Source organism: Mobula birostris, chromosome 6 (genome assembly GCF_030028105.1).
Source record: "Mobula birostris isolate sMobBir1 chromosome 6, sMobBir1.hap1, whole genome shotgun sequence".
NCBI classification, from domain to species: domain Eukaryota; kingdom Metazoa; phylum Chordata; class Chondrichthyes; order Myliobatiformes; family Myliobatidae; genus Mobula; species Mobula birostris.
The window spans coordinates 170,622,700-170,649,954 of NC_092375.1; the positions used below are offsets into that span (position 1 = coordinate 170,622,700).

The window sequence follows — 27,255 nt, forward strand, 5'->3', positions numbered from 1 at the left end:
AGTGCGGTTTATGACCCTTCCATTATATTTGAAGAAACTTGGAGGCCGTTCATTCAGCATTTTCATATGATGTAACTTGACCATTTCCAAACTTATTTCTCTGTACTGTTGGTTGAGAGGAATGGAGTTGTCGACACTAAGGTTTTCTTCTTTTCCATTTTTAAGTTGTTAGAATTGCCCAAGTCTTTTAGTTTAGTTGACTAATTCTGTTTAGTTTTTTTTGGGATGGGGGTTTTTTTTTTCTATTTTTTTTTCCTTTTTCATGATTTTTCTTCAGTTTTTTTTTGTCCTGTATTATTCATTGTTATCCTACACGATTGGGAGTTTTGTCAATTTATACTATTTGGTCTTATAATTACTCATTTTAAGTACAACAATGTATCTCCTACTATTTGTATTATTGCTATGTTATGTTTTTATTTTATGAAACTAATAAAAAGATTGAAAAAGAAAAGAAAAGCTATAACTGAGAACCTTTGACTGGCGGCCACAGGTATTCTGCATTGGCGGAGTAGCAGCAAAAATCACTTGACCGTTTTGTTTTCAAAAGCAGATCAGGTTCACTGGCAGACGTCATTAAACAAGTAAAGACCAAAACACTGGTTAGGTCACACTTGAAGTATTATGTTCATTTCTGGTTTTCACACTATAGGGAAGGATATGATTGCATTTGAAAGAAGGCAGAGATTCACCAAGGTGTTTCCTGGATTGGAGGACTTTAGTTATGGGAAGGGATTAGATGGGCTTGTCTTGTTTTCCTGGGAGTGAAGTAGATTGAGGGGTGACCTGATAGGTGTATGAGAGGCATAGATAGGGTAGAAAGTCAAAAGCATTTTCCCATGGGAGAGGTGTCAAAATCAAGAGATCATAAGTTTAAGATGCAAAGAAGGAGTTTTAAAGGGGATCTGAGGGATAAGTTTTTCTTATACTGAGAATGGTTAATACCTAGAACGTCTTAGCGGAATTGATTACATATACCATATTGCAGAGGTGCTTAGACAGACGTGTAAATAGAAGAAGGCGGCGCAGAAGAATACAGTTTTATAGGGTTAGAGTAAATGAGCAAAAGGGACAGATACAGTAGCCAAAGTGTCTATTTACATATAAATAAGCAGGCTTGCTGCATGGAGAAATACAGCAGCAATTCATTAAATTTTACTGTAAAGTTGAATTTCGGTATTTTATTTGTTCTTGACCACGTTAAGATCAGCTGTCCCAAAAAATGTTAATTTGGTTAATGTGACTTTACTTGAGTCCTCCTTGTTCCTTTCTTAATCTTATCACATAAGTGTAAAAATACAAATGCTAAACAGAATTGGTGCTTCATAAAGGTAGAAAACCATCATATTCGTCACCAGGAGATGTTGTGTCAGAGCTCGCTGTTGTAAAATATTGGTGTAATTTTTTTTGTTTTAAGGTGATGAATTTGTTTCTTCATGACTTCGTAACTTTAAAAATAATTTCATGTTCACTTACTGAGGCAGCTAATATCAGAACTTTGGCAACTTCAAATGCCAAAGAGCATAGATTTGATGTGAGAGAGGGAAAGTTTAAAGGTTTGCGAGGCAAATTTTTTTTCACACAGCGGTAAGTGCCTGGAAAATACTGCAGGGGTTATGATGGAGGCATTTATGAGAGGCATGTTTGAGGCATTTAAATAGTCACATGAACAGGTAGGGGATGGAGGGGTACAGAGCATATGTGAGCAAATGTGGTTAGTTTAAATTGGCATCAGGGTCAGCACAGACAATGTAGGCCCGAGGCCAGCGTCCTATGCTGTATTTTGAGACTTGCTGTTCTAAGCATTTTTATCTTCTCTCTGTCTCTATGCTGACTGAATTGAAAAACATTTTCTTGAATATGATTAATGTGTATAATTGTGTCTTCATGAAGAACAAAGGACATAGGAGGTAGTTTTTATTTTCACTATAATAGGCAAAGCACGGGTCTGTTCAGCAGGATCTAATGGAGTTCAGGCCCTCAATTCAAAATAAAACTGTTGCATTGCTACTGCTAAACAAAAAGTGACTTGCCAACATCTCTATTGGCAAGCTGCTTGCTTATTTAGCAGTAGCAGTGCAACAATTTTATTTATGCTATTCCAAGGACAATTGGTTTGATTGCAGTAAGTTTCATCCAAAAGCCACCAAATTGGATTGCTGTCATTTGTTCTTTGTGTATAAGTTGTTCAGGAAAAAAAAGAGTTATCACTGGATTTGTGGCAGGTCTACATAAATGCTTGAACTTTTTGAGTGCCCGAGTCTGCTACAGATAAACCCACTCTTCAGCCTTAAATACCCCAGGAACCTTCCTTGGATAGCAGTAAGGAGTGATAATAGACAATAGACAATAGGTGCAGGAGTAGGCCATTCGGCCCTTCGAGCCAGCACCGCCATTCACTGTGATCATGGCTGACCATCCACAATCAGTACCCCATTCCTGCCTTCTCCCCATATCCCTTGACTCTGCTATCATTAAGAGCTCTATCTAACTCTTTCTTGAAAGCATCCCAGAATTGGCCTCCACCGCCTGAGGCAGAGCACTCCACAGATCCACAACTCTCTGGGTGAAAAAGTTTTTCGTCAACTCCGTTCTAAATGGCCTACCCCTTATTCTCAAACTGTGGCCTCTGGTTTTGGACTCCCCCAACATCAGGAACATGTTTCCTGCCTCTAGTGTGTCCAATCCCTTAATAATCTTATAAGTTTCAATCAGATCCCCTCTCATCCTTCTAAATTCCAGTGTATACAAGCCCAGTCACTCCAATCTTTCAACATATGACAGTCCCGCCATCCCAGGAATTAACCTCGTGAACCTCCGCTGCACTCCCTCAATAGCAAGAATGTCCTTCCTCAAATTTGGAGACCAAAACTGTACATAATACTCCAGGTGTGGTCTCACCAGGGCCCTGTACAGCTGCAGAAGGACCTCTTTGCTCAATTCCCCTTGTTATGAAGGCCAACATGCCATTAGGTTTTTTCACTGCCTACTGTACCTGCATGCTTACTTTCAGTGACTGATGAACAAGGACACCAGGATCTCGTTGTGCTTCCCCTTTTCCTAACTTGACACCATTCAAATAGTAATCTGCTTTCCTGTTCTTGCCACCAAAGTGGATAACCTCACATTTATCCACATTGAACTGCATCTGCCCACTCACCCAACCTGTCCAAGTCATCCTGCACTATCTCAACATCCTCCGCACATTTCACACTGCCACCCAGCATTGTGACATCTGCAAATTTGCTAATGTTACTTTTAATCCCTTCATCTAAATCATTAATGTATATTGTAAATAGCTGCGGTCCCAGCACCGAGCCTTGCGGTACCCCACTAGTCACTGCCTGCCATCCTGAAAAGGACCCGTTAATCCCTACTCTTTGTTTCCTGTCTGCCAACCAATTTTCTATCCATGTCAGTACCCTACCCCCAATACCACGTGCTCTAATTTTGTGATGATAGAGATGGGCCGAATAGTGCCTGATTATAACAAGATGGCGATTAAAATTCTACAGTTTTCTACTATCCTGTCTCCAGAATTCTAAAGTGATTTCACTGACTGTCCTCATCTAAATTTACATAGCCCTTTGAAGCAGAGATTTCCAAACAACCACCAATCACAGTCCTAAGTGGCCAACTTCCATCATCACCTCTTCAACTAGCAGTTCAAAGCCTATTAAGAAATTCATGTTTCCATAATTTTGCCTCTTTTTTTTTTAAACTTCAAGAAATACAGGCCATTTTGTTCAACCTCTTTTCATAGCACATCCCTTTGATAGCAGAAATTTTTTTTTTGCCACGTGCGTACGTGTGCGATGTTGGCGGGACGGTGTCTTTCAGGCCTTTTACAAGGCGCGGAGCGAGAGAGAGAGAAACTGTGTGGCGCGCCACTCGTCACACAGACATTTCGCAGCATTTTTCCCTTTATTTTACGAGGTTGAGTTACGATCTTGACATTCAACCTGGCACGGATGGAAAGCGTACTCGGGAGTGGACCCGGCTGGGTTCGAACTCGGGAACCTCCGTTCCAGAGTCCGGCGCTGATGTCATTGCGCCACCAGCCAACCCTTGATAGCAGAAATTAATCAAAGCTGCATTACCTTTTGGATTTGCCATTGAGCTTGATGGAAGAGCCGTAACTTGTTGGAGCAAGGTTCCATGTATATCTTGCATTTGATTCTCAGCTAAGAGCAGTTGTTGACATTGTTTATGAAAGAAATTTGCTAACTGACATCTAGAAGTTTTCAATAGGGCGGCACGATAGTGTAGCAATTATCACATTCACATTACAGCACCTGCGATCATTGATCAGGGTTCGACTCCTGCTGCTATCTCTAAAGAGTCTGTACGTTCTGTGTGTGACTGAGTGGGTTTCCTCTTGGGTGCTCTGATTTCCCCACACATTCCATAGATGTACAGTTAGGCTAAGTGAGTTGTGGGCTTGCTATATTGGTGCTGGGAGTGTGGTGACAATTGTGGGCTGTCCCTAGCACAGTCCTGATTTGATTTGACTTGATGCAAACTACACACTTCACTGTATGTTTCAATATATGTATGACAAATAAAGCTAATTTTATTTAATCTAGCACTTCCTCTGTGGCTAAGGATGTTTTAAATATTTCTGCCAGAACCCTTGCAATTCCTGCACTAGTCTTTCACAGGAGGAGTTTCTTTCGCCAGAGGGTAGTGAATCTGTGGAATTCATTGCCACAGACTGGAGACCAAGTCATTTGGTATAGTCAAGTGGAGACTGATAGATTCTTGATTAAGTCAGGGTGTCAAAAGTTACAGGAAGAAGGCAGGACAAGGATGTTGAGAGGGATAATAAATCAGCCATGATAGAATGGCAGAGCAGACTCAGTGAGCTGAATGGCCTAATTCTGCTCTTATGTCTTATGGACACCTCATCAGGCCCTGGGGATTTATGCACCTTGCGTATATTTACCTCAAGATGGGATGCACCTCCTCTTCCATAATTAGAAACAATCCATGACCTCCATGACACAGTTCAGTAGTCTGTGTGTATTGCCTGAGTAAATACAAAAGGTAAAAAAAATCATTTGAACTCCCCATCTCTTTTGGCTCCAAGCATAGATGACCACACTGATATTTAAGAGAACAAATTTTTTCCCTTGCTATCCTTTCACTTGTCATATAGCTATACTTGTTAACTAAATTTATTGATGTTTTCTGTAGTCAACTGAATTGTGGTAGACATCAGGGATAATACGAGACTTGATAATTGTTTATCCATAGCACAGTTAAATTAACTCAAATTTGCTTTTTGATCTGAGTTTTCAATAATAGAATCATCAGATTTGTATAAAGCCTTGCAGTAAGGAAAATAAAAAAATGATTTGATTTGTATAACTTGTGCAATTACAACAATAGTCTGAGGCAACTCCAATCTTAAAATTAAGACTTTTACAAATACTGTTCATTCTCCATTATTATCAATTGGTTTTATGATGAATGTCTCTACCTTTAGGTCTTTTACCACAGTTGTTGGGTGTTGCTCCGGAAAAAGCCATTAAACTTACTGTAAGTGTTTATTTTGTATTTAATTCCTTGTTTTGTTGTATTTTTATTTGTTGCTTGCATTATAATACAATAACTAGGAATTCTACAACTTTATTAGATCCTGTGAGGTAATTGAGTTTTTCTTCATTGTTATGTAGGTCTTGCTTGTACATAGGAACATATAGTGCTGCTTGCATTTGACTTTTCAAAAGCAAAACTAATTATGTTTTCTGTATTATCCTTATGAAGATAGCTCATAAAATGTTCCTAGTGAAAACAGCCAAAGAGCATGATTGTTGATTATCACCAAGTGCATGCTAAACTTCTTTCTTCCATTGCCCATATCCACTTTATTCCCATTGAATCTGTAAAGAGATGATATGATAATTTTTTTGTAACACTTCTTAACTTATGGGACTTATTCAAGTATTACCATATAACAATTACAGCACAGAAACAGGCCATCTCGGTCCTTCTAGTCCATGCCGAATGCTTACTCTCACCCAGTCCCAGCGACTTGCACTCAGCCCATAACCCTCCATTCCTTTCCTGTCCATGTAGCTATCCAATTTTACTATCCAATTTTATATTGTGCATTTGTTTTTAAATCACTAATTAGGTATCTTTGTAGCTGCAGAAATTTTGAAACCTCAGCTAGGATTTTATGAACATGTGTTCCAGATTGTAATGTTTGAATTAGATTATAAGAAATGTTTCAAAATAAAGAGCTCTTTCCTCAAAAATCATAATAGAGTTATCAGTTCCTGGCAGGATGTCTCCAAGTGTTCCCTTTTTGTGACTTCTGTGGTTTGCTCATGTTTTACAAGTTACAACTTTGCCCTCTCCTCATGTCACCTTCCCTTCAGCAACCTCACCTCTCACTTCAGATTGTTGAAATCCTACCCAACCTTTAGCCTAATATAGGACAGCTGCACAGAACCTCATTTTAAAGAATGGGACTCTTAAATGTCTTTGGCTGCTTATAATTGCTTGCACAATGTTAATTTTTGAACAACTTTAGAAATAAAGGATCCAGTGCTTTCCCAGCATATATGCTGAATAAAATCTTCTCTGGCTTCCAGCCAAGTACAAATATCGATTATAATTGACTTTTCAATGACGAAGTTCTTTTCCTCTAGTTTTATTTCAATGGCTTCTTTTACCAGGCAGTCTGAAAAGCCATTGGCGCAGCACATTAGTTTTGTGCCATTGAAGTCAATCTTATGACCATTGTGAATGCAATGTTCTGCTACCACTGATTTCTCCAGGTAACACAGACAGATACACCTCCTGTGCTCCTTGATGTGCGTTTCCTCCGTGTGCCCCATCTGGCCAATATATGCTACTCTGCCTTCACAGGGAATCCTGTAAACACCAGCTGACTTAAGTCCCAGGTCACCTTTGACCTGCATAAGCTGTGACTTAAACTTCCTTACAGGTTTGTGGATGGTGTTAATCAGATATTTCTTCAGGATCCTGGAGATCCTTCCAGAAGCCGTGGAAATACAGGGAAGACAGGTAGTAGTGATTAAGTTTCCTGGTTTCCTTGGTCAGCCCTTTTAAGGGCCCAATTGATTTCCCACACCTTGTAGCCATTCTGTAGAAACGTCGTATGAAATCGTCCTTGGGGAGACTCTCTGGGTCTGAAATAGACTTCGCACTAGGAGGCATGATGGGGGCTGTTATTGTTGAGGTAAAAGCCGTGAGAGAGAGTTTCCAATAGGTGCCATGTCCAAGGCTACCGTCTAGTTTCTGACCTATTAGAATGTCCAGCAAAGGGAGGCAACCATTCTTCTCCATCGTAAATTGAATGTTTGGATGTATACTGTTCAGATGGTTGTGGAACTGTTGGAGAGCTTGGTGTTTTAAAGTTATCGTGGGAGATAAAGCACAGAAACAGGCCCTTCAGGTCACCAGGTCCGTGCCAGCTATCACTTACACTAATTCCACATTTATACTCTTAAGTTTATTCTCACCACACTCCGATTAACTACTCGGGGAAACACAGGGTCACGGTAAGAATGTGCAATTTTCACAAAGGCGGCACACCCAAGGTTACGATTGAACCTGGTTTTCTGATACTAAAGTTCATCTTAAATTCATTATTATTATAGTTGGGGAATTGAATTTAAAACTTTAAATTATGATGCATTTATTCTGTAAGCTCCTTCATCCAGAAAGAGGCAAATTCCATTGTATCAATGTAAATACTTAAATGGTTTTTTAAAAAAAGACTAGCATATAACCCAGAGAATAGTGTAACCTGTATTTTCATCACTTGCACAATCCAATTCGTTTTAAAAGCCACATACAAAACAGAGAGAAATCCTTCTTGCTTGAGTTTTTTTTGGCCCCTTTGGGCTAAATGGCTTCTGTACCATGCAATTCCTTGATTTTGTGCCTGTAATGTCAGTTGCTTTGGGTGTTCCGGTTTGCAAGTTGCAAGTTTCCTGAAAGGTTATAAAAATGCTCAGTTTAGTTATTTATCTTTTTGATATGGCTATTTATCCACTTTTCAATTTGTGAAATAAACAACTTGAAAAGAAAAATTATTTCATTGCACCAGTTTGGAATTTAATCCATGCAAAGCAATGGGCCTTTGTGTTAATAGAAACACAGCCCATGAGTAGCAACCTTTCGTCTCACTGTTTTTTGGAAGAAGGTAATATGAGGGAAATTTTAGTGCATTCTCATATTTTATAAGTGGGTTCAGTGCAGGTTGTGGTGCTGGGAGGCTTGGTAAAGGAGGAGACAGACAGGGAACTTATTCTTTAATTAAAAGTTTGCCACCTTGCATGAATGCATTGTCCAATAAACAATTTTTCTTATTGCCCATTTTCCCCTTAAACAGGTAAATGATTTTGTGAGAGACAAGTTCACGCAAAGAGATGGCTCAATTCCTGTACTTGCAGAAATCTTGGCTGGTGGCTGTGTAAGTATTGTATATGACTATTTTACATTTCTGTAATGTGTATTTAGAATATTATAATTTTGGAACAGAAGTTATTCTGATGAATTGGGAAATTAGTGATGTATCTTTTTAATAATGTTGACTAAAGTTGAATGTTTCTGCTTATAAACTGCTATAGAAAGGCTAGCAAAAAAATTACAATGGGCTTATAATAAGCATATTAGCTCTTAAATTATTAAAATTGAGGATAGAAACATTTTTAAATACATGAGTCAACATAAACTGGAGTTTTAATTTGGATGTAAATAATTCAACAAACCAATTCACATTGCTTTATCTGACACACCTACATCTATATGTACAGCAAATTTCCCTCTCTTTTTACTTTTCTTTTTATTTATCTTTTTCCTCCAGTAAGTTTCCCCTGATCAGAGCAGAATCAGATTATGCTTCCTGGTGATTTTATTCTGAGCGTACTGCCAATGTGTGTTATCCCTGTTCTTGATATTTAAGGGCTTTATTGATGTTGTGTGTGCATCCATGCCAACATGATACACCCTGAAGTTGGTTCCAATCCCGCGGCTGGTCTGCCTCTCATTTAGAGTCCTCATATGTGATTTACAAGGCAGTTATCTGGGCTCTATTTCTAGTCAAGTCTCCCATCCCTGATGCTGCTTTAAACAACAAACCTTAGGATTAGTAATAAGCTTCCTCATGTGAAAGTGGTGTACATGAATGGCTCCACCCTGACACTCAGCAGCAATTTCCGTAGCTCCACAGCTGAAAATAACCAGCTGAAAGGAATACATTCTCGTCATCCCAGCTGCACATCTTGCTTTCTTCCAACAAGCCACCTGTGGGAAACTAAATACCAAGCAATTTTCATGCTAGAAAATAAATTTACTTTCTCCTGCCCCATTGTCGCAAAATTATTTTTCAGTGTTTTCCAGACTGTTTAATTGCATATGACTCTTCAGTTATTCAGTTTTGCTCTTTCTGAGTGCATCTATCTTTTCAAAATTGATTCAGAGTAAAATATTTTCCTCTTGGGTCAGTCAAATTTGCTATAGATAACATGCTATCAAGCAGCAGAAAGTGTCACAGGTTATGAAGGCCAATGTTTGAAACCCTACAAGTAAAAAAAAATTAAGTTCAGAAGTGTTGTTCATACATATATTCTTACCTACAAATGGAAGATATAGTGTCCTCTCTACACTTATCGTAATTGTTCTTATGAGCTTTTATGTGCTTTTGATGGCATTCATGACAATACGGTGGAGGTGTGGTTACCACATCGAGTAATTTTTAATTGTTTTCTGACTAACACACAAAATCAACTTATAAACATGTAAAAGTGGAACAATTTGTTTTACCTGGTGACAGCCTGCATAATCCTGTAATTTACTTTTGCATTTCACAGTTCACTGTATCTTTGCTCACCATCATATCTATCTGCACCAATGTCACTTACCTACATTAATGTCATATCTTCGCTCATTCAAATATGTGTCCAGATACCAATATTGTTGCCTCCAGCAGCTTAGATTCCCTTTAAACCTTCTCCCTCTCACCTTAAACCTTCTAGTTTTTGGCAATGCTACCATCAGGAACACACTCTATTAACCCAATCATTGCCTCTCATAATTTGATGTACCTATTATGTCTTCTCGCATCTTATCCAATCTCTTCTTGTAACTTAAAGCCCTCTATTCCAAGCAACGTCTATATGAATATCTTCTGCATTCTCTCTAACTAAATCTCATCATTCCTGTAGTGTGGCAACCAAACTGTTCACAGTCATATGATATTTTGTATAACATGATGTTCCAGTTCTTGTATTTAAAGCCTCGGCTGATGGAGGCAAACACACCATATGCCTTTCTTCATCAGCCTGTCTAGTTTTGTTGCTACTTTTAGGAGGTACCTAATAAAGTGGCCACTGAGTGTATTTTGCTTCATTTATCTCCATTATCTCAATGAAATTATCAGTAATGCTTAATAATCAAGATCTTCCTTGAGCACAAATCCACAGAGTGGTCAGTGCGCAAACTGTGACCTTTTTACTGGTGAATTTCACTGTCCCAGGGCTACACAAATAAATTCTGCCATCCAATCTTCTATTTTGCTTGATCTTAAAGGAAGTACTCAGGAAAACATTTCCTCACACATATAAAAGGCAGCTGTGAAGAAAAGTCAAACACTTTCATTAGAGATGAATTTAAACTCTTACTGATTGAGAGAATTGCTGCTCTAAATAATAAAAGGGTAGATAGTTTGAGAACTATATCATCTGTGCCGAGAAGATACACCTGAGTGTTCAAAATATTACTTCCTGAATAGACTTGAAAAAACAATTTGATGGAAAAAATGTCTTCAGCAGCAATTGTTACCTCCAGGCTTGATGTGCAGTAGTCATATAAATTACTAGTTGTTTGATATATCCAGTTATTATTTTCCTACACCAAATATAACACTGCATTTACTCAAATTTCACATGACATACGTAAGGCCAACCTTCCAGCATGCCTACATATTCTTTATGTACCCCCCCTTTGACCCCCCCTCGCCCCCCTTCCCCCCAAAAAAGAATTGCAGTAGATAAGTCCAATAATTTTTGCTTAATAAATCCATGTTGACTCTGCTGAATCTGTTCAGAGACCTCTGCTCTTTGTGAGTTTTATAAATGACTTGAATGAGGAAGTGGAAAGGTAAGATTATAAATGACACAAGGTTTTTGATGTTATGGATAGTTTAGAGATCATTGTAGGTTACAGTGGGACATTGGGATTCAGAACTGGGCAGAAAATTGACAGATGGCGTTCAATCTGCAATTGATGGCTTTGTGGCCAAGTTTGCGGATGACACGAAGATAAACCTGTCGAATATTGAATGGCCTAGATAAGGTGGATGTTGAGCAGATGTTTCCAATGGTGGGGGAGTCTAGGACCTAAGGGTTGAGCTCAGAATAGAGGGCTGTCCACTTAGAACAGACATGAGGATGAATTTCTTTAGCCAGAAGTGAGTGAATCTGTGGACTCCATTCCACTACCCATTGTGTAGGCCAAGTCATTGGTTATAGTTAAAGTAGAGGTTGATAGGTTCTTGATTAGTCAGGGTGTCAAAGGTTACAGGGAGAATGCAGGAGAAGGGGGTCGAGAGGGATAGGTCATCCATGATAGTATGGTGCAATTAGCTTGATGGGTGAATGATCTAGTTCTGCTCCTGTGTCTTATGGAAAACAGAAGAGCTACACTTTGGAAGACAGAGTACAGAGTTAATGGCAGGATTCTTAGCAGTGTGGAGGAACAGAGGGATCTTTGGGTCCATGTCCCTTAAAGTTGCCGCACAAGTTGATAGAGTGGTTGAAAAGGTATATGGTGTGTTGACCTTCATTAGTCAGGGGATTGAGTTCAAATGCCATGAGGTAATGATGCAGCTCTATAAAACTCTGGATATACCACACTTCGTGAGTATCGTGTTTAGTTCTGGTTACCTCATTATAGAAAAGCTGGAATCTTCAGAGAGGATGCAAAGTAATTTTACCAGGATACTGCCTGGATTAGAGCAGATGTAATATGAGAAAAGCTTGAGCAAGCTAGAGTTTTTTTCTCTTTGGAGGAAAGGGGACTTGATAGAGGTGTATATGATAAGAGGCTTTGATAAAATGGCTGACCAACACCTTTTCCCTAGGGCAGAAAAGGCGAATAATACAAGAGGGTATAATTTTATGGTGATTAGAGGAAAGTATAGGGGGAATTTCAGAGGTTGCTTTTTGTTTACATAAAGTGGTGAATGTATGGAAAGCTCCTCAGGGGCAGATACATTAGGGACATTTAAGAGACTCTTCGGCATACGGATGAAAAATGGTGAGCAATGTGGGAGGGGAGTGTTAGGTTGATCTTGGAGGAGGTTAAAAGGGTGGCACAACATCGTGGGCCGAAGGGCTTGTACTGTGCTGTATGATTCTGTGTTCTATTATTATTATTCTTCGCAAGGTGTTCTGTTATTACATCCTTTATTTTCTATTCCAGCACTTTCCCACCACTGACATTAAGGTTTCTCTCTCTGAAATGGGATAAGTATCTACTCTCCAGTCTGCTGGAATATTTCCAGAATTTATCAAACTTTGGAGGATTATAACCAGAATGTTTAGTACCCCTTCCAAAGCTCTAGGCTGCAGTTTATCACATTCTTCTAAAAGGGCCGAGATGACTTGTTTCCGTGCTGTAATTGTTACATGGTTTAGTCTTTTTAACTATGTATTCCTTCAGATCTTGAACCTTGATAGACTCTTGTTTCTACTATATTTCTGGCAGGTTTGTGCTTTCCACAAAAACAGAAACAAAGTGTTTGCTAATTCCTGTGTAGTTTCCTTATTTATCATGCTAAATTTGCCTGTGTAAGGGAGCCGCATTTACCCTCAACAGACTTCCTTTTACGTACCTAGGGAAGCTCTTAGTCTTTTTTTTAAATTGCCAGTTTATTTTCACTTTTTTTTTGCCATTTGTTTTTAAGTTAATTACTTAGTTGCCTTTAGCTGAGTTCTAAAACACTGTCAATCCTCTAGATTACTGATTTTTCTGGCAATTCTATATGGCTCTAACTTTGAATACTATCTTTAAGTTCTGTTGCCATGAGCCACTTTTCTGCTTTGAATTCTGTTCTTTTGAGGAATATGTTTTATTTTACAAAATATTTATTTAAATGTTGGCCATTTTTGGTCAACTGTCAAACATTTTACTTATTCAACCACACTCAATTCTCTAGTCATACTTTCATAATTCTGTTTGTGTTTAGATTATGACCTTAGTTTTGTGCTGATTTTATGAAACTTTCTTATTACACAATTTGAAATCTGAAATAGCCGTTTCCCATTTGGTTGCTCAATGTGTTGATGTAGAAATTCATCATGTATATATACTGTGAATTAATACGCCTCTTTTTTACTAGTCTAGTGTACCTCTAATCTCCCTTGATTATGTTATATAGTATCTCTTTGATTTCTTGGATTATGCTTGGTCCAGTATTAGAGCTACTGTTGGTGATGATTGCAAAGCAACTTACTAATCTTTGTTGTCCTCTGCTGTCCTTATCATAATATTTATTAGCTGCGTTATGAAAATTTCTGCTCAGCTACTGTTGCCTGATCTATTAGATTCTTCCTGTTAAGATTGTGTTATTTCATTGTCGCAGATTTGCTTTGAATTACTGTTGAAAGACTTGTTTCAGATGTAACAATGGATGTCAGCAACTCCTAGTGTCTTCTTTGGTTGGAATATGTTTACCTTACTGTCCTCATTGTTTTTGGTATGATTCATTTCAAATGGATGTGTTTGAAGATTTTTTTCCCATCATTGCAAAGTGCTTTGAGAGACTGGTTCTATCACATTTGAAATCCTGTCTGCCTACTACCCTAGACCCTCACCAATTTGCCTATCGTACCAACAGGTCAACAGAGGATGCCATCTCCACGGCACTTCACTCTGCCCTGACCCACCTGGACAGCCCCAACTCTTACGTCAGAATGCTGTTCATTGACTTTAGTTCGGCATTCAATACTGTGATTCCCTCCAAGCTGATCGCCAAACTTCGCCAGCTTGGTGTCAGCTCATCCCTCTGCAATTGGACCTTGGAACTTTCTGACTAACAGACCCCAATCAGTTAAGTTAGACAACTTCTCCTCCTCCACTCTCACCCTGAACACTGGCGTGCCTCAAGGCTGTGTGCTGAGCCCTCTTCTGTACTCCCTTTTCACCTATGACTGCATTCCTATACATGGTTCTAACTCCATAATCAAGTTTGCAGATGACACCACGGTGGTTGGCCTGATCAGAGGGGATGACGAGAAGGCCTACAGGGACGAGGTCCAGCACCTGGCCACGTGGTGTGCCGACAACAACCTGGCCCTTAACACCCAGAAGATCAAGGAGATCATTGTGGACTTCAGGCATGCTAGGAGCCACACTCATGTCCCCATCTACATCAACGGAGCTGTATTGAAGCGTGTATCAAGCATCAAATTCCTTGGTGTCCACATTTCCGAGGATCTCACCTGGTCCCTGAACTCCTCCATCCTGATCAAAAAGGCACAACAGCGCGTTTATTTCCTGTGGAGCATCAAGAAAGCTCACCTCTGTCCCAGGATACTGACGGACTTTTACCGCTGTACCATCGACAGCATCTCCCCAACTGCATCTCAGTGTGGTATGGCAATTGTCCCGTATTGGACTGCAAAGCACTCCAGCATGTGGTGAAAACTGCCCAGCGGATTATCAGCACCCAATTGCCCACCATTGAGAACATCTACCATAAATGCTGCCTGGGCAGGGCGAAAAGCAGTATCAAGGATGCATCTCACCCTAACCATGGGCTTTTTGCTCTCCTCCCATCTGGTTGGTGCTACAGGAGCCTCCGCTCCCGCACCAGCAGGCACAGGAAGAGCTTCTTCCCTGAGGCTGTGACACTGCTGAACCTCACATCACAGCGTTATGCAGTATTGCACCCATATTGTACTGTCTCAGTACTTTTATATTTGTGTGCTGTAGCACTTACTTTTTATTCACAGTTACTTTGTAAATAACACTATTCTTTGCATTTCTGGTTAGATGCTAACTGCATTTCATTGGCTTTGTATCTGTACTCGGCACAATGACAATAAAGTTGAATCTAATCTAATATTAAGTAAAATTGTATATTGATAAGATAAAACATGGGGAGACTGGAATGAATCAAATTAAAATGCAAGCTTTAACATCTAATTCTTTTTCTAATTCTCTCAGGCTGGAGGTTCTCAAGTAATCTTTACAAATCCATTGGAAATAGTGAAAATTCGATTGCAAGTTGCAGGGGAGATTACCACTGGTCCCAGAGTCAGTGCGCTTACTGTAATGCGTGACCTTGGATTTCTGGGTTTATACAAGGTTGGTGGTTCTTCATGATAACATAGCTATCCTCATGCAAGTAGATGAACATTGAAATTTATTAGTTACTTGGAGAAAAATAGCTGAAGTTTTTATCACTTGTGAATTTATTCATTATCATATATTTATTGGATGATATCTCACCAGCACACAGCATTCAATCAACACACATTTAAAATCCTTTTAAATTGCTCTTCAGATAGGTTCTGCTGCTTAGTTTCATCAGTGCTGATCTTCTATCTTGTTGGCTTTTTAGCCAATTCCCATCTCTCTTAATTCTCTAAATAGCTCTAAGTGTGCTGAAGTTCAGCTTGAATAAACTAAGCATTCACATTTCTCTGAAAAGAGAATTTCAAAGATCCACATTTTTCCTTATTTGGAGTCTCTGATCTTATTCTAGGCTCAGAAGCCATTGGAAATACTCTTTTAACATCCGTCCTGCCAGTCCCTCTCAGAATCTTAAGGGTTTCTGAATCTTATGAAGTTCACTGATTATAGTCCTATCCTACTGAAGTCTGTCTGGAAGAGACTGCAGATGTACAGTATGTTTTTCCAATAGCATAAACTCTTCATCCCATAATTCTAATGAATTGATGCTGCAGCCTAATTTGTGTGATCAAAACTATATGCACTATTCATGGTAATTGCATAATTGCATCCAGATTTTCTTACCTTTTGAATTCCAAGACCTTTGTAAAATACAGTACACCATTTGCATTTCTAATTGATTGCTATACACTTTTTTTGCATCTTTACATCCAGTCTCCCCTCACCCCCAAGATGTTCAAACTGTTGCCTTCTTTGATACTTCCAGCCATTTTCCTGCTATTGTCAGTAAACCAGAAAACTATCTGCTCTGAAGTATTAGATTATTTTGGAATTCATCTGCTCATATTTGAATTACTCTTCAGTTTGCTTTTATTTCATTTTAAAATTTCTGGTTCTTTCTATCTTTGGTCACCAAAGTATTTCTTTTATTTTCCAACGGAGATATTTTTGGTAATTAATGTTGCATTCCTTTCATTGTGAGCTTCATTTAATGTTTCTGTGAAATCCAGAGGATAAATTGCATATGTATGTTCGCTGTGCCCTTCTCAGATTTTTGGTAACTTAAATTTTGAATAATTAAAGTCCACAGAATAGTGAGCTGCTGATTTTACACATGGTACCAGTGTGGGGAAACTGCAATCCAGATGGAAAGGCTTGCAAAGCTAGAAACTTGCCAGCCTCTACGTGGCTAGCAATATGCTAGGTAAAAACCATAGAGTTTCAACATCAAAATAGTGGAAGGGGCTAGACCCCAAGGCATTGTGTGTACAGAAAATAAGTCCCATAGATGGATCTGGTGCTGGTTTAGAGTGCGGTGGTGGCAGGAATACATTTTTGTTGGTTTTAAACCTATGTAATTACTCTTTGCAACTTTTGTCATCTTCAGGTACATCTTCCCCCCACCCCCCCTTACCCATTCCGTAGAAGTCACGATCTCTACTACTCCCGTATCTGCTTGTCCATCCCAAACAGTACCTGTCTTGACACTTATCCCTGCAACTCCACTGAGTGTTAACACCTGTCCCTACACCACCTCCCTCACCCCATTCAGGGCCCCAAACAGTCCTTCCAGGTGAGGCAGCGCTCACAGGTGAATCCATCTTTCATTTATGGTATCTGCTATTCCCCGTATGGCCTCCTTCACATTGGTGATATCTGATGCAAATTGAGGGATTACTTTATTGAGCACCTTCTCTCTACTGCCATAACAGCCAAGGTCTCCTGGTATTTTAATTCCACTTCCCATTCTTACATTTGCATGTCTGTCCGCAGCCTCATCTTCTGAGTTGAAGCTAGATACAAATTGGAGGAACACCACCGTATTCTGCCTTGGTAGTCTGCAAGGATTTTCCTTAATCCCTCTGGCCTCTTCATCTCTTCTTTTTCCCCTCCCTAACCTCAAAACCTGCCCATCAACTATACCTTCCTCCCTCAACACACATCAAAGTTGCTGGTGAACGCAGCAGGCCAGGCAGCATCTCTAGGAAGAGGTACAGTCGACGTTTCAGGCCGAGATCCTTCGTCAGGACTAACTGAAGGAAGAGCTAGTAAGAGATTTGAAAGTGGGAGGGGGAGGGGGAGATCCTCCCTCACTTCTTCTTTCCCTTTATTCTGGGATTTACTGTCCTCTCATATCAGATCCTTTCTATTTCAACCCTTTACCTCTTCCTAGCTTCTCATACCATTTCCACTCTCTTCCCCTCCCTCCCCATCTACCTACCTTCACCCTCTTACCTGGATTTGTCTATCATCTGCTGGCACAGCTCCTTCTCAGTCCAAAATGTTGGCTGTTTATTTGTCTCCATAGATGCAGCCTGACTCGCTGAGTTTCTGCCACATTTTTTGTATATTGCCGTAAGAACTCTGGGTCAAGTAGCATCTCTGAAGGTAAAGGGGTGGCCAACTTTGTGTCAATATGCCACATCAATGTAAAGGGTTAAAGGGAAGGTAACTAGCATAAAGAGGTGGGTGAGAGGAAGGTGTGAGATAGAGACTGGTAGGTGATAGGTAGAACCAGATGAGAGGGACGTGATGGTGATGATGGGTAGATGGAGCCTGCTGTGGGAAGAGTGTGTTGAGTCAACAGCTGGTGCGTGAGTGGAATCCATAAGGGAGTGATGATGAACAGATGAAACTAGATAGATGAGGGGATGGAAAGGTGAATGAGGATGAAGAAAACCAGGTAAGTAGGTATATTGGGTAGTGATCTGTCTCAGCAACAAGGTGGGGGGATGGAAAAGATGACAGAGACCTTGGAGGATTGGTGGGGGTGCTAAAGGAACAATGGGGAGTGGGTTACCTGAAATTGACAAATTCAATATTTTGCAAGTTCTCAAAATGGTGGAGAGCCTAAAAGGTGTCCTAGATATGGGTCGGATGGGATTGGACAAGGGGAGACAGGAGAGGGACTAGCTATGAAGAGTTGAGAGGGGCAGGCAGGAACAATGGGTCTACCAGGGCAATATCATTGTGGATCTTGAATAAGACATGGAAATGTACAGTGCAGGATTGGGGCACTGTCAGATTGGAAGCTGGTTAGGGTAGATCTCTTGATTTGATAAGATCTGTAATGGTCCAGGAGATGGCCTGGTGTCCGTCATGCTCCAGGACAAGGTGTGAGGAAATGTCGAGAGCTGCCATCTAGTCTTTGCAAGGTATAGGTCAGTGCACTAAACCACATCAGTATCACTCGTATGTCTTTTAAGTAATGGATTTTTAAAAATCATTTTTTGATATGTTTCAGTTGGTGACACAGACTTTCTGGCAAATAAAGTTTTCATTAATTCTCCACTAGGATTTCTGGTCTGGTGGAATTAATCTCTCGATTTCAAGTTTTTCAGCTTAATCAGTCAATTCGTACATTATTGTTGTTTTCAGTGGCTTTTTTTTAATTCAAAGTTTCCCAAAGGGCATTGTCCTTACCAATGTTCATTAGGTCTCCTTGAGTGAAGAAATATAAAACCCATGTTAGCCTTTTAATAAGCATATACCAGCTTCATCTACCTGCAATATTTGGATACACACATTTCTCTACTTGCTACTTTTCCATGCTCTCATTTTTTGTTTGTTCATTCCAAAAGTATTAAGCTCTCATTTATTAATGTTTAAATTACTTCTTAATCATGTCCTCCTAAGTTTGTCATTTTATTCTCCAATATTTAAAATTTGTGCTGTTGATGCAATCTTCACCCATTCTGGAACTGTGATCCTATATGGAAGTAAGAACCTCTTTAAGTGTTCTGATAAAATTAAGTTCTGTTTAAGTTTATGGAATGGAGAATTAAGAGTGACATGAGGAAAATCTAAGGCACAGTATAAGGTTAGAATCAGGAATGCACTGCCTGCAGATGTTCCATTGTAGTTTTCAGATAGTGGTCGCCAACCGGTCGATCTTTGAGACTCCCAGTAGATCCCGAAAAAAATGAAAAATAAATAAATACGCAAATACCGTTGTAATGTGAGCATTGTAAAAATAAGTAATACTAATTAGGATAATGGTAATTAGCAATACTCCCGCTACAGAAAGCCGTTTGTAAAGAGAGGTTGTTTCTGGGTTGCGGGGTTTTACTTCCGGTCTTTTCTGCCTAGTGCGCATGTGTGTGACTAAACGATTTTGTAGGTCGATCTTGCCTTTCACTAAAGCCGAGGGAGGGGATCTTGGGCTTAAAAAGGTTGGCGACCACTATTTTAAGAGGTAATTGGATAAATAATGGTGAAAAAAAAATTCAAGCCTATGAATGCAAGGGGCCAGTGAGTGTACAGTGGCATGCAAAAGTTTGGGCATCCCTGGTCAGAATTTCTGTTACTGTGAATAGTTAAGTGAGTAGAAGATGAACTGATCTCCAAAAGGCATTAAGTTAAAGATGAAACATTCTTTTCAACATTTTAAGCAAGATTAGTGTATTATTTTTGTTTTGTACAATTTTAGAGTGGAAAAAAGGAAAGGAGCACCATGCAAAAGTTTGGGTACCCCAAGAGATTTTGAGCTCTCAGATAACTTTTACCAGTGTCTCAGACTTTAATTAGCTTGTTAGGGCTATGGCTTGTTCACAGTCATTGTTAGGAAAGGCCAGGTGATGCAAATTTCAAAGCTTTATAAGTACCCTGACTCCTGAAACCTTGTCCCAACAATCAGCAGCCATGGGCTCCTCTAAGCAGCTGCCTAGCACTCTGAAAATTAAAATAAATGATGCCCACAAAGCAGGAGAAGGCTATAAGAAGATAGCAAAGCGTTTTTAGGTAGCCGTTTCCTCAGTTCGTTATGTAATTAAGAAATGGCAGTTAATAGGAATGGTGGGGGTCAAGTTGAGGTCTGGAAGACCAAGAAAACTTTCCGAGAGAGCTGCTAGTAGGATTGCTAGAAAGGCAAATCAAAACTCCTGTTTGAGTGCAAAGTACCTTCAGGAAGATTTAGCAGGCTCTGGAGTGGTGGTGAACTGTTCTACTGTGCAGTGACACCTGCACAAATATGACCTTCATGGAAGAGTCATCAGAAGAAAACCTTTCCCGTGTCCTCACCACAAAATTCAGCGTCAGAAGTTTGCAAAGGAACATCTAAACAAGCCTGATGCATTTTGGAAACAAGTCCTGTGGACTGATGAAGTTAAAATGGAACTTTTTGGCCACAATGAGCAAAGGTATGCTTGGAGAAAAAAGGGTGCAGAATTTCATGAAAAGAACACCTCTCCAACTGTTAAGCACGGGGGTGGATCGATCATGCTTTGGGCTTGTGTTGCAGCCAGTGGCACGGGGAACATTTCGCTGGTAGAGGGAAGAATGAATTCAATTAAATACCAGCAAATTCTGGAAGCAAACATCACACCATCTGTAAAAAAAACTGAAAATGAAAAGAAGATGGATTTTACAACAGGATAATGATCCTAAACACACCTCAAAATCCACAATGGACTACCTCAAGAAGCGCGAGTTGAAGGTTTTGCCTTGACCCTCACAGTCCCTCAACCTAAACATCATCAGAAATCTGTGGATAGACCTCAAAAGAGCATTGCATGCAAGATGGCCCAAGAATCTCACAGAACTAGAAGCCTTTTGCAAGGAAGATTGGGTAAAATTCCCATGCAGGGTGCCCAAATTTTTGTTTCGGGCCCTTTTCCTTTTTTGTTATTTTGAAATTATAAAAGATGGAAATAAAAAAGTAATCTTGCTTAAAATATTAAAGAAATGTGTCATCTTTATCTTTATGACTTTTGGAGATCAGTTCATCTTCTACTCACTTAACTATTCACAGTAACAGAAATTTTGACCAGGGATGCTTAAACCTTTGCATGCCACTGTAACTAGGGTTTCCCTGGTTGATAGTCAGTTTGGGCGTGGCAGGCTAAATGGTCTGTTGTAACCACGCAAATATGTTGTTTAATTGTGAATTCGGGTCATCATGGGTTTAAAGACCAGAAATTTAAGTTGACATTTAATATTGGGTTAACATTTTCATTTGAACATGGTTAGTTGACAATTATTTGTTTGCTAAGAAGTTGCAGCTTGTGCCTAAATCTTGATTTTTTTTTTGTTTGCTTATGATAGGGTGCTAAAGCGTGTTTCCTTCGTGATATCCCATTCTCTGCAATCTACTTTCCTGTTTATGCTCACACTAAGCTATCCTTTGCAGATGAGCAGGGTAGGTTGGGCCCATTGCAACTCCTTGCAGCTGGTGCTATTGCAGGTAAGAATGTCAGACTACTACAAACCTCAAATTAGGTTGGGAGTTAATATTACATTTCTGTATTCTGTATCAGAATTGCGTTGTACTTGTTAGTATCAGGTACTTAAGCTTTAATTTTAGTTTAGTAACTTGAGAATGTACTATGTGTTTCAGACTTTTTATAGTGAATATGATAACTCAAGATTAGTATTGCTAATAAATGAAAATTTGTCAGTATTTGCTTAACAATTTTTGATTCCAGGCTACTTGAGTCTGTCCCTTATTAGTCCTCCTTAGCCTAGCCAACAGTTTTTCTTGTCAACATCATTAAAATATGTTGCCAGGTCATTTATCTGATGGTACCCCTGCCATGTAAAAAATTCCAGTAGTGTCAGCACATTATTGAAGTACTTTGGTGCTTTTCATACCAAATGATGTCCTTTGGAAATGCTGGTTCTTTCATTTGTAAATGGGGAAACATTCAAAACATTTTCATTTATATAGTTATCAGTGGCGTTAGTCCCACAAGGCATTCACCTCTTACTTGGTCAACCTGAATAATGTCAGCTTAAGGATTTGTTTTGTCTTCATTTTATAATTATGTTTTAGTATCAGAAAAGAGAATAGGAGACTGAGCATAGTTTATATACACACTACAACAATAGAATACAACAGGGTCTTTAAATGGATACAATAGGGTCTTCTGAGAGACTCTTGGATAGGTACATGGAGCTTAGAAAAATAGAGGGCTACGAGTAACCCAAGGTAATTTCTAAAGTACATGTTCAGCACAGCATTGTGGGCCGAAGGGCCTATATTGTGCTCTAGGTTTTCTATGTTTCTATGTATGTATAACATGGTTATTCCATTATATTTTAGGTATTCCAGCTGCTTCATTAGTAACTCCTGCAGATGTCATCAAAACAAGACTTCAAGTAGCAGCTCGTGCTGGGCAAACTACCTACAGTGGTGTTATTGACTGTTTCAGAAAGATCTTTAGAGAGGAAGGTCCTAGAGCATTTTGGAAGGGAGCAGGAGGTATACATACACTATCAAAATAATTAAGCAAGTCTTGAAATAGTAAACATTTAACTATATATTAGTCAAACGGCCAACTATAATTGCTTTTTCATTTTTTCTATAGCCCGAGTCTGTCGGTCTTCTCCTCAGTTTGGTGTAACTCTGGTGACGTATGAACTTTTGCAAAGGTGGCTTAATATTGACTTTGGGGGAATGTAAGTATGCTTTGAAACGTCTTCACAAAATACAGTATTTCTTGCCACTTCTTAAGTTCTAATCTTTAAAATAAAAAATTTCTGGATAAAATGTACTTGCCGTACATAAAATAGAATTGTAAAATGTTTTCAATGTTTCTTAATGTTTGAAGTTCTTCTCTGCCAAGAAGTTGTAACTTCAGCAGGGGTAACAATTGCTCCTGAGGATTTATATTTGGTGGTAGTTAGGATTGGTTGCACTTTGTCAAAATAGTTTACTGAGCTGTTATAAATGAATTCAAGGTTGAGGAATTCTTTGAAGAAGGTGTCTCTCTCCCTCAGGATAATGATCTGTTGGGAGCAATAACCTTAAGATGTATGGGGTCATGGCTATTAACAAGTTGCTGGACCTCCAGGACAGAGAATGAACACAATCTATTATTTTAGTCACAGGTAATCTGTTATACCTGTGCCTTTAGGTCCCTTTGAAGCTTGTTTGTCCATCTTGAAGCATTGTGCATTTTCCAATCTTAAAAAAAGGCTTGGAAATGGAGGAAGCAAATTTAGAATATGACGGTAGGAATGAGAAGATGTCCTGGACACAGGAAAGGCTAGTGCCCACGATGAAGCTGGCTGAGTTTACAACATTTTGCAGCTTTTTCCAATCCTTTGCTGTGGCCTCTCCATACCAGTCAGTAATGCAACCAGTTAGAATGCTCTCTATGGTACATCTTTAGAAATGTATATGTCTTTGGTGACATACCAATTTTCCGCAAACTGTTAATGGTGTTGTGACACCAATCAGCCAGTCTTGCTCCTTTACACCTCTTTGTCACCAGCTGAAATTCTGCTAACAATAGTTGTGTCATCAGCAATTATATAGAATGCGTTTGAGCTGTGCATATTCACAAAATCATGGGTGTAGAGAGAGTAGGGCAGTGGGCTAAGCACGCATCCTTGAGGTCCACCAGTGTTGAATGTCAGCGAGGAGATGATATTTCCAATCTGCACACTGTGATCTCCTGGTGAGGAAGTCAAGTACCCAGTTGCAGAGGGAGGTATTTTGGAGCTTGTTGATTAGAACTGAGAGTATGATTGTGTTGAATGCTAAGCGATGGTCAATTAATCGCACCCTAACATAGAACATAGAATAGTACAGGCCCTTCGGCCCACAATGTTGTGCCGACCCTCAAACCCTGCCTCCCATATAAGCCCCCACCTTAAATTCCCGTCTAGTAGTCTCTTAAACTTCACTAGTGTATCTGCCTCCACCACTGACTCAGGCAGTGCATTCCATGCACCAACCACTCTCTGAGTAAAAAACCTTCCTCTAATATCCCCCTTGAACTTCCCACCCCTTACCTTAAAGCCATATTCTCTTGTATTGAGCAGTGGTGCCCTGGAGAAAAGCCGCTGGCTATCCACTCGATCTATTCCTCTTATTATCTTGTACACCTCTATCATGTCTTCTCTCATCCTCCTTCTCTCCAAAGAGTAAAGCCCTAGCTCCCTTAATCTCTGATCATAATGCATACTCTCTAAACCTGGTAAATCTCCTCTGTACCCCTTCCAATGCTTCCACATCCTTCCTATAGTGAGGCGACCAGAACTGGACACAGTACTCCAAGTGTGGCCTAACCAGAGTTTAAAGAGCTGCATCATTACATTTCGACACTTAAACTCTATCCCTCGACTTATGAATGTTAACACCCCATAAGCTTTCTTAACTACCCTATCCATCTGTGAGGCAACTTTCAGAGATCTGTGGACATGTACCCCCAGATCCCTCTGCTCCTCCACACTACCAAGTATCCTGCCATTAACTTTGTACTCTGCCTTGGAGTTTGTCCTTCCAAAGTGTACCACCTCACACTTCTCCGGGTTGAACTCCATCTGCCACTTCTCAGCCCACTTCTGCATCCTATCAATGTCTCTCTGCAATCTTTGACAATCCACTACACTATCTACAACACCACCAACCTTTGTGTTGTCTGCAAACTTGCCAACCCACCCTTCTACCCCCACATCCAGGTCATTAATAAAAATCACGAAAAGTAGAGGTCCCAGAACAGATCCTTGTGGGACACCACTAGTCACAATCCTCCAATCTGAATGTACCTCCACCACGACTGTCTGCCTTCTGCAGGCAAGCCAATTCTGAATCCACCTGGCCAAACTTCCCTGGATCCCATGCCTTCTGACTTTCTGAATAAGTCTGGGTATTACTCTTATTCAGGTGATCCAAGGCCAAGTGAGATCGCATCTGCTGTAGACCTATTGTGGCGATAGTCAAATTGCAGCGGTCCGGGTCCTTGTCTAGGCAGGAGTTGATTCTAACCTCTCAAAGCACTTATCACAGAAGATGTGAATGCTACTGGGCAATAGTCATTGAGGCAGCTCACCCTGCTCTTAAACACTGGTATGATCGTCCCGCTTTTGAAGCAGGTGGGAACCTCCGACTGCAACAGTGAGAGATTGAAGATGTCTTTGAACACTCCTGCCAGTTGATTGGCTCAGGTTTTCAGAATCATACCAGGAACACCATCAGGGCCTGACTCCTTGCAAGGGTTCATCAACTTGAAAGATGTTCTGATGCCAGCCTCCAGGACAAAGCTCACAGAGTCATCAGATGCTGCTAGGATTCACACAGGTGTAGTTTTATTCTCCCTTTCAAAATGCGCGTAAAAGACATTAAGCTCACCTGGGAGTGAAACATCACAGCTATTCATGAAGTCGGGTATTGCTTGTAGGGATAATGGCCTGCAAACCCTGTCTGAGCTTAAGTGCACCCAGCTCTGTCTCTAACTTCAACTGGAATTGTTTTTCACCCTTAAAATATTCTTCCATGGGCACTTGGCTCACTTCATCTCATCAGATAATTTGTGTTTTCTGGTAGCGAAGCAAGATGGCAAACGTTGGGACAGCCCAGACCTCATGGAGATAGGATGTGTCCAGTTGGTTGAGGTCATAATGTTGTCTGTTAGCTGCCATCTGAGAAGAGCTATTCTGGAATGTTGAGACCATTAACTTTGCATTCCATACAGCAACATTTCTATTGTCACCTTTATTTAGGTCTATTGAGCAGAGGTGATCTCTTCTAAATCTTATATGTTACAGAGTTATTGTCTACCTAGAACAGGTGCATCTAAGCACTGGCTACCACCAATACTGTCTCCACAATGTCCTTAAACTGCAACAACACTTCAGCACTGAAGTCTTAATTGAGTCGACTCCAGTGGACAAGGCATATTGTTTACATGTCCAGCACCAGCAAGAGATCTCCAGCTGTACAAAATGATTCAGGGGTATCCTCAAAGGCTCTTTTGTGAAAATGTAATTACTACATTATTTATGAGAATTCTAGGCTGTGTTTACTGAAAAATGTAGGGCTCAGGATGGCATTTAGAACCTTGATTTTTTTGAGGGGGGAGAACACCTAGAAATTTAACATAAATGGCAGATGGAATGGACCAGCTCCAAAATGCCAACTGGGCCACTCAACCCAGAATATCTCTGAGAACCTAACCTGGACATAACATATTGATGCAGCTATAAAGAAGGCAGGACAGTGGCTATGTTTCATTAGAAGTTTGAGGAGATTTTGTTTGTCAACTAAAACACTTTAAAACTTCGACAAATGTACCATGGAGAGCATTCTGACTGCCTGCATCACTGTCTGGTATGGGGAGGGCTATTGCACAAAATCGAAATAAGTTGCAGAAACTTGTAATAGCTCTATCTTGTGTACTAGCCTCTGTAGTATCAAAGACATCTTCAAGGGGTGGTATCTTAAGCAGGCGGCGTCCATCATTAAGGATCCCCACCAGCCAGAACTTGCCGTTTTCAACACTGTTCCAATCAGGAAGGAGGTAGAGAAGCCTGAAGGCGCACACTCAGCAATTCAGGAACAGCTTCCCCACTGCCGTCTGATTTCGAAATGGGCATTGAACCCATGAATACCACCTCACTACTTTTTACTTCTGTTAGTTTGCACGACTTACTTTAACTTTACTATTTAATAGACATCTATACTTAACGTAACTCTATTTTTTCCTCTCTATTTGTCATGTATTTCTTCATACTGCTGCCATAAGGTTAACAAATTTCACGACATATGCTGGTGATATTAAATCTGATTCTGATTTCTGATATGTCTAAACCTCAATACTCAAACAACCCAGAATGTGAATGACAGCAAGACAGCCTTGATCCTGAGGGCCTGTGAGATGTAACTGATTTACTAAATGAGTAAATTACTGTGTAGGGGCTTTGAGTTTAACTAGTCATTCCATAGAGTGAACATATGAAAAGCATCTAGTTCAGATGTCTCTGAACGTGTCCTTAGAGATCCTTCACAGATCACCTGGCATAGCAGTATTGGCAGACATTTTTAACCACTTCCCTCTTCAATATGTGGCCACAAGAAACTGCAGAGTTGTGAACACAGCTCAGCACTTCATGGAAATCAGCCTCCCCTCCGTG

General features: G+C 40.0%; 1 protein-coding gene across 2 annotated transcripts in view; it reads left to right on the forward strand.

Annotated features, from left to right (window-relative positions):
• slc25a12 (solute carrier family 25 member 12) overlaps positions 1-27,255 on the forward strand; it is a 95,973-nt gene that overhangs the window by 62,928 nt on the left and 5,790 nt on the right. For both annotated transcript variants that reach the window (XM_072261879.1, XM_072261880.1), the window contains exons 12-17: positions 5,489-5,541; positions 8,372-8,452; positions 15,211-15,351; positions 21,442-21,580; positions 22,439-22,597; positions 22,704-22,794. In XM_072261879.1, the coding sequence (XP_072117980.1) occupies positions 5,489-5,541; positions 8,372-8,452; positions 15,211-15,351; positions 21,442-21,580; positions 22,439-22,597; positions 22,704-22,794 (664 nt within the window). The remainder of the gene's footprint in view (positions 1-5,488; positions 5,542-8,371; positions 8,453-15,210; positions 15,352-21,441; positions 21,581-22,438; positions 22,598-22,703; positions 22,795-27,255) is intronic.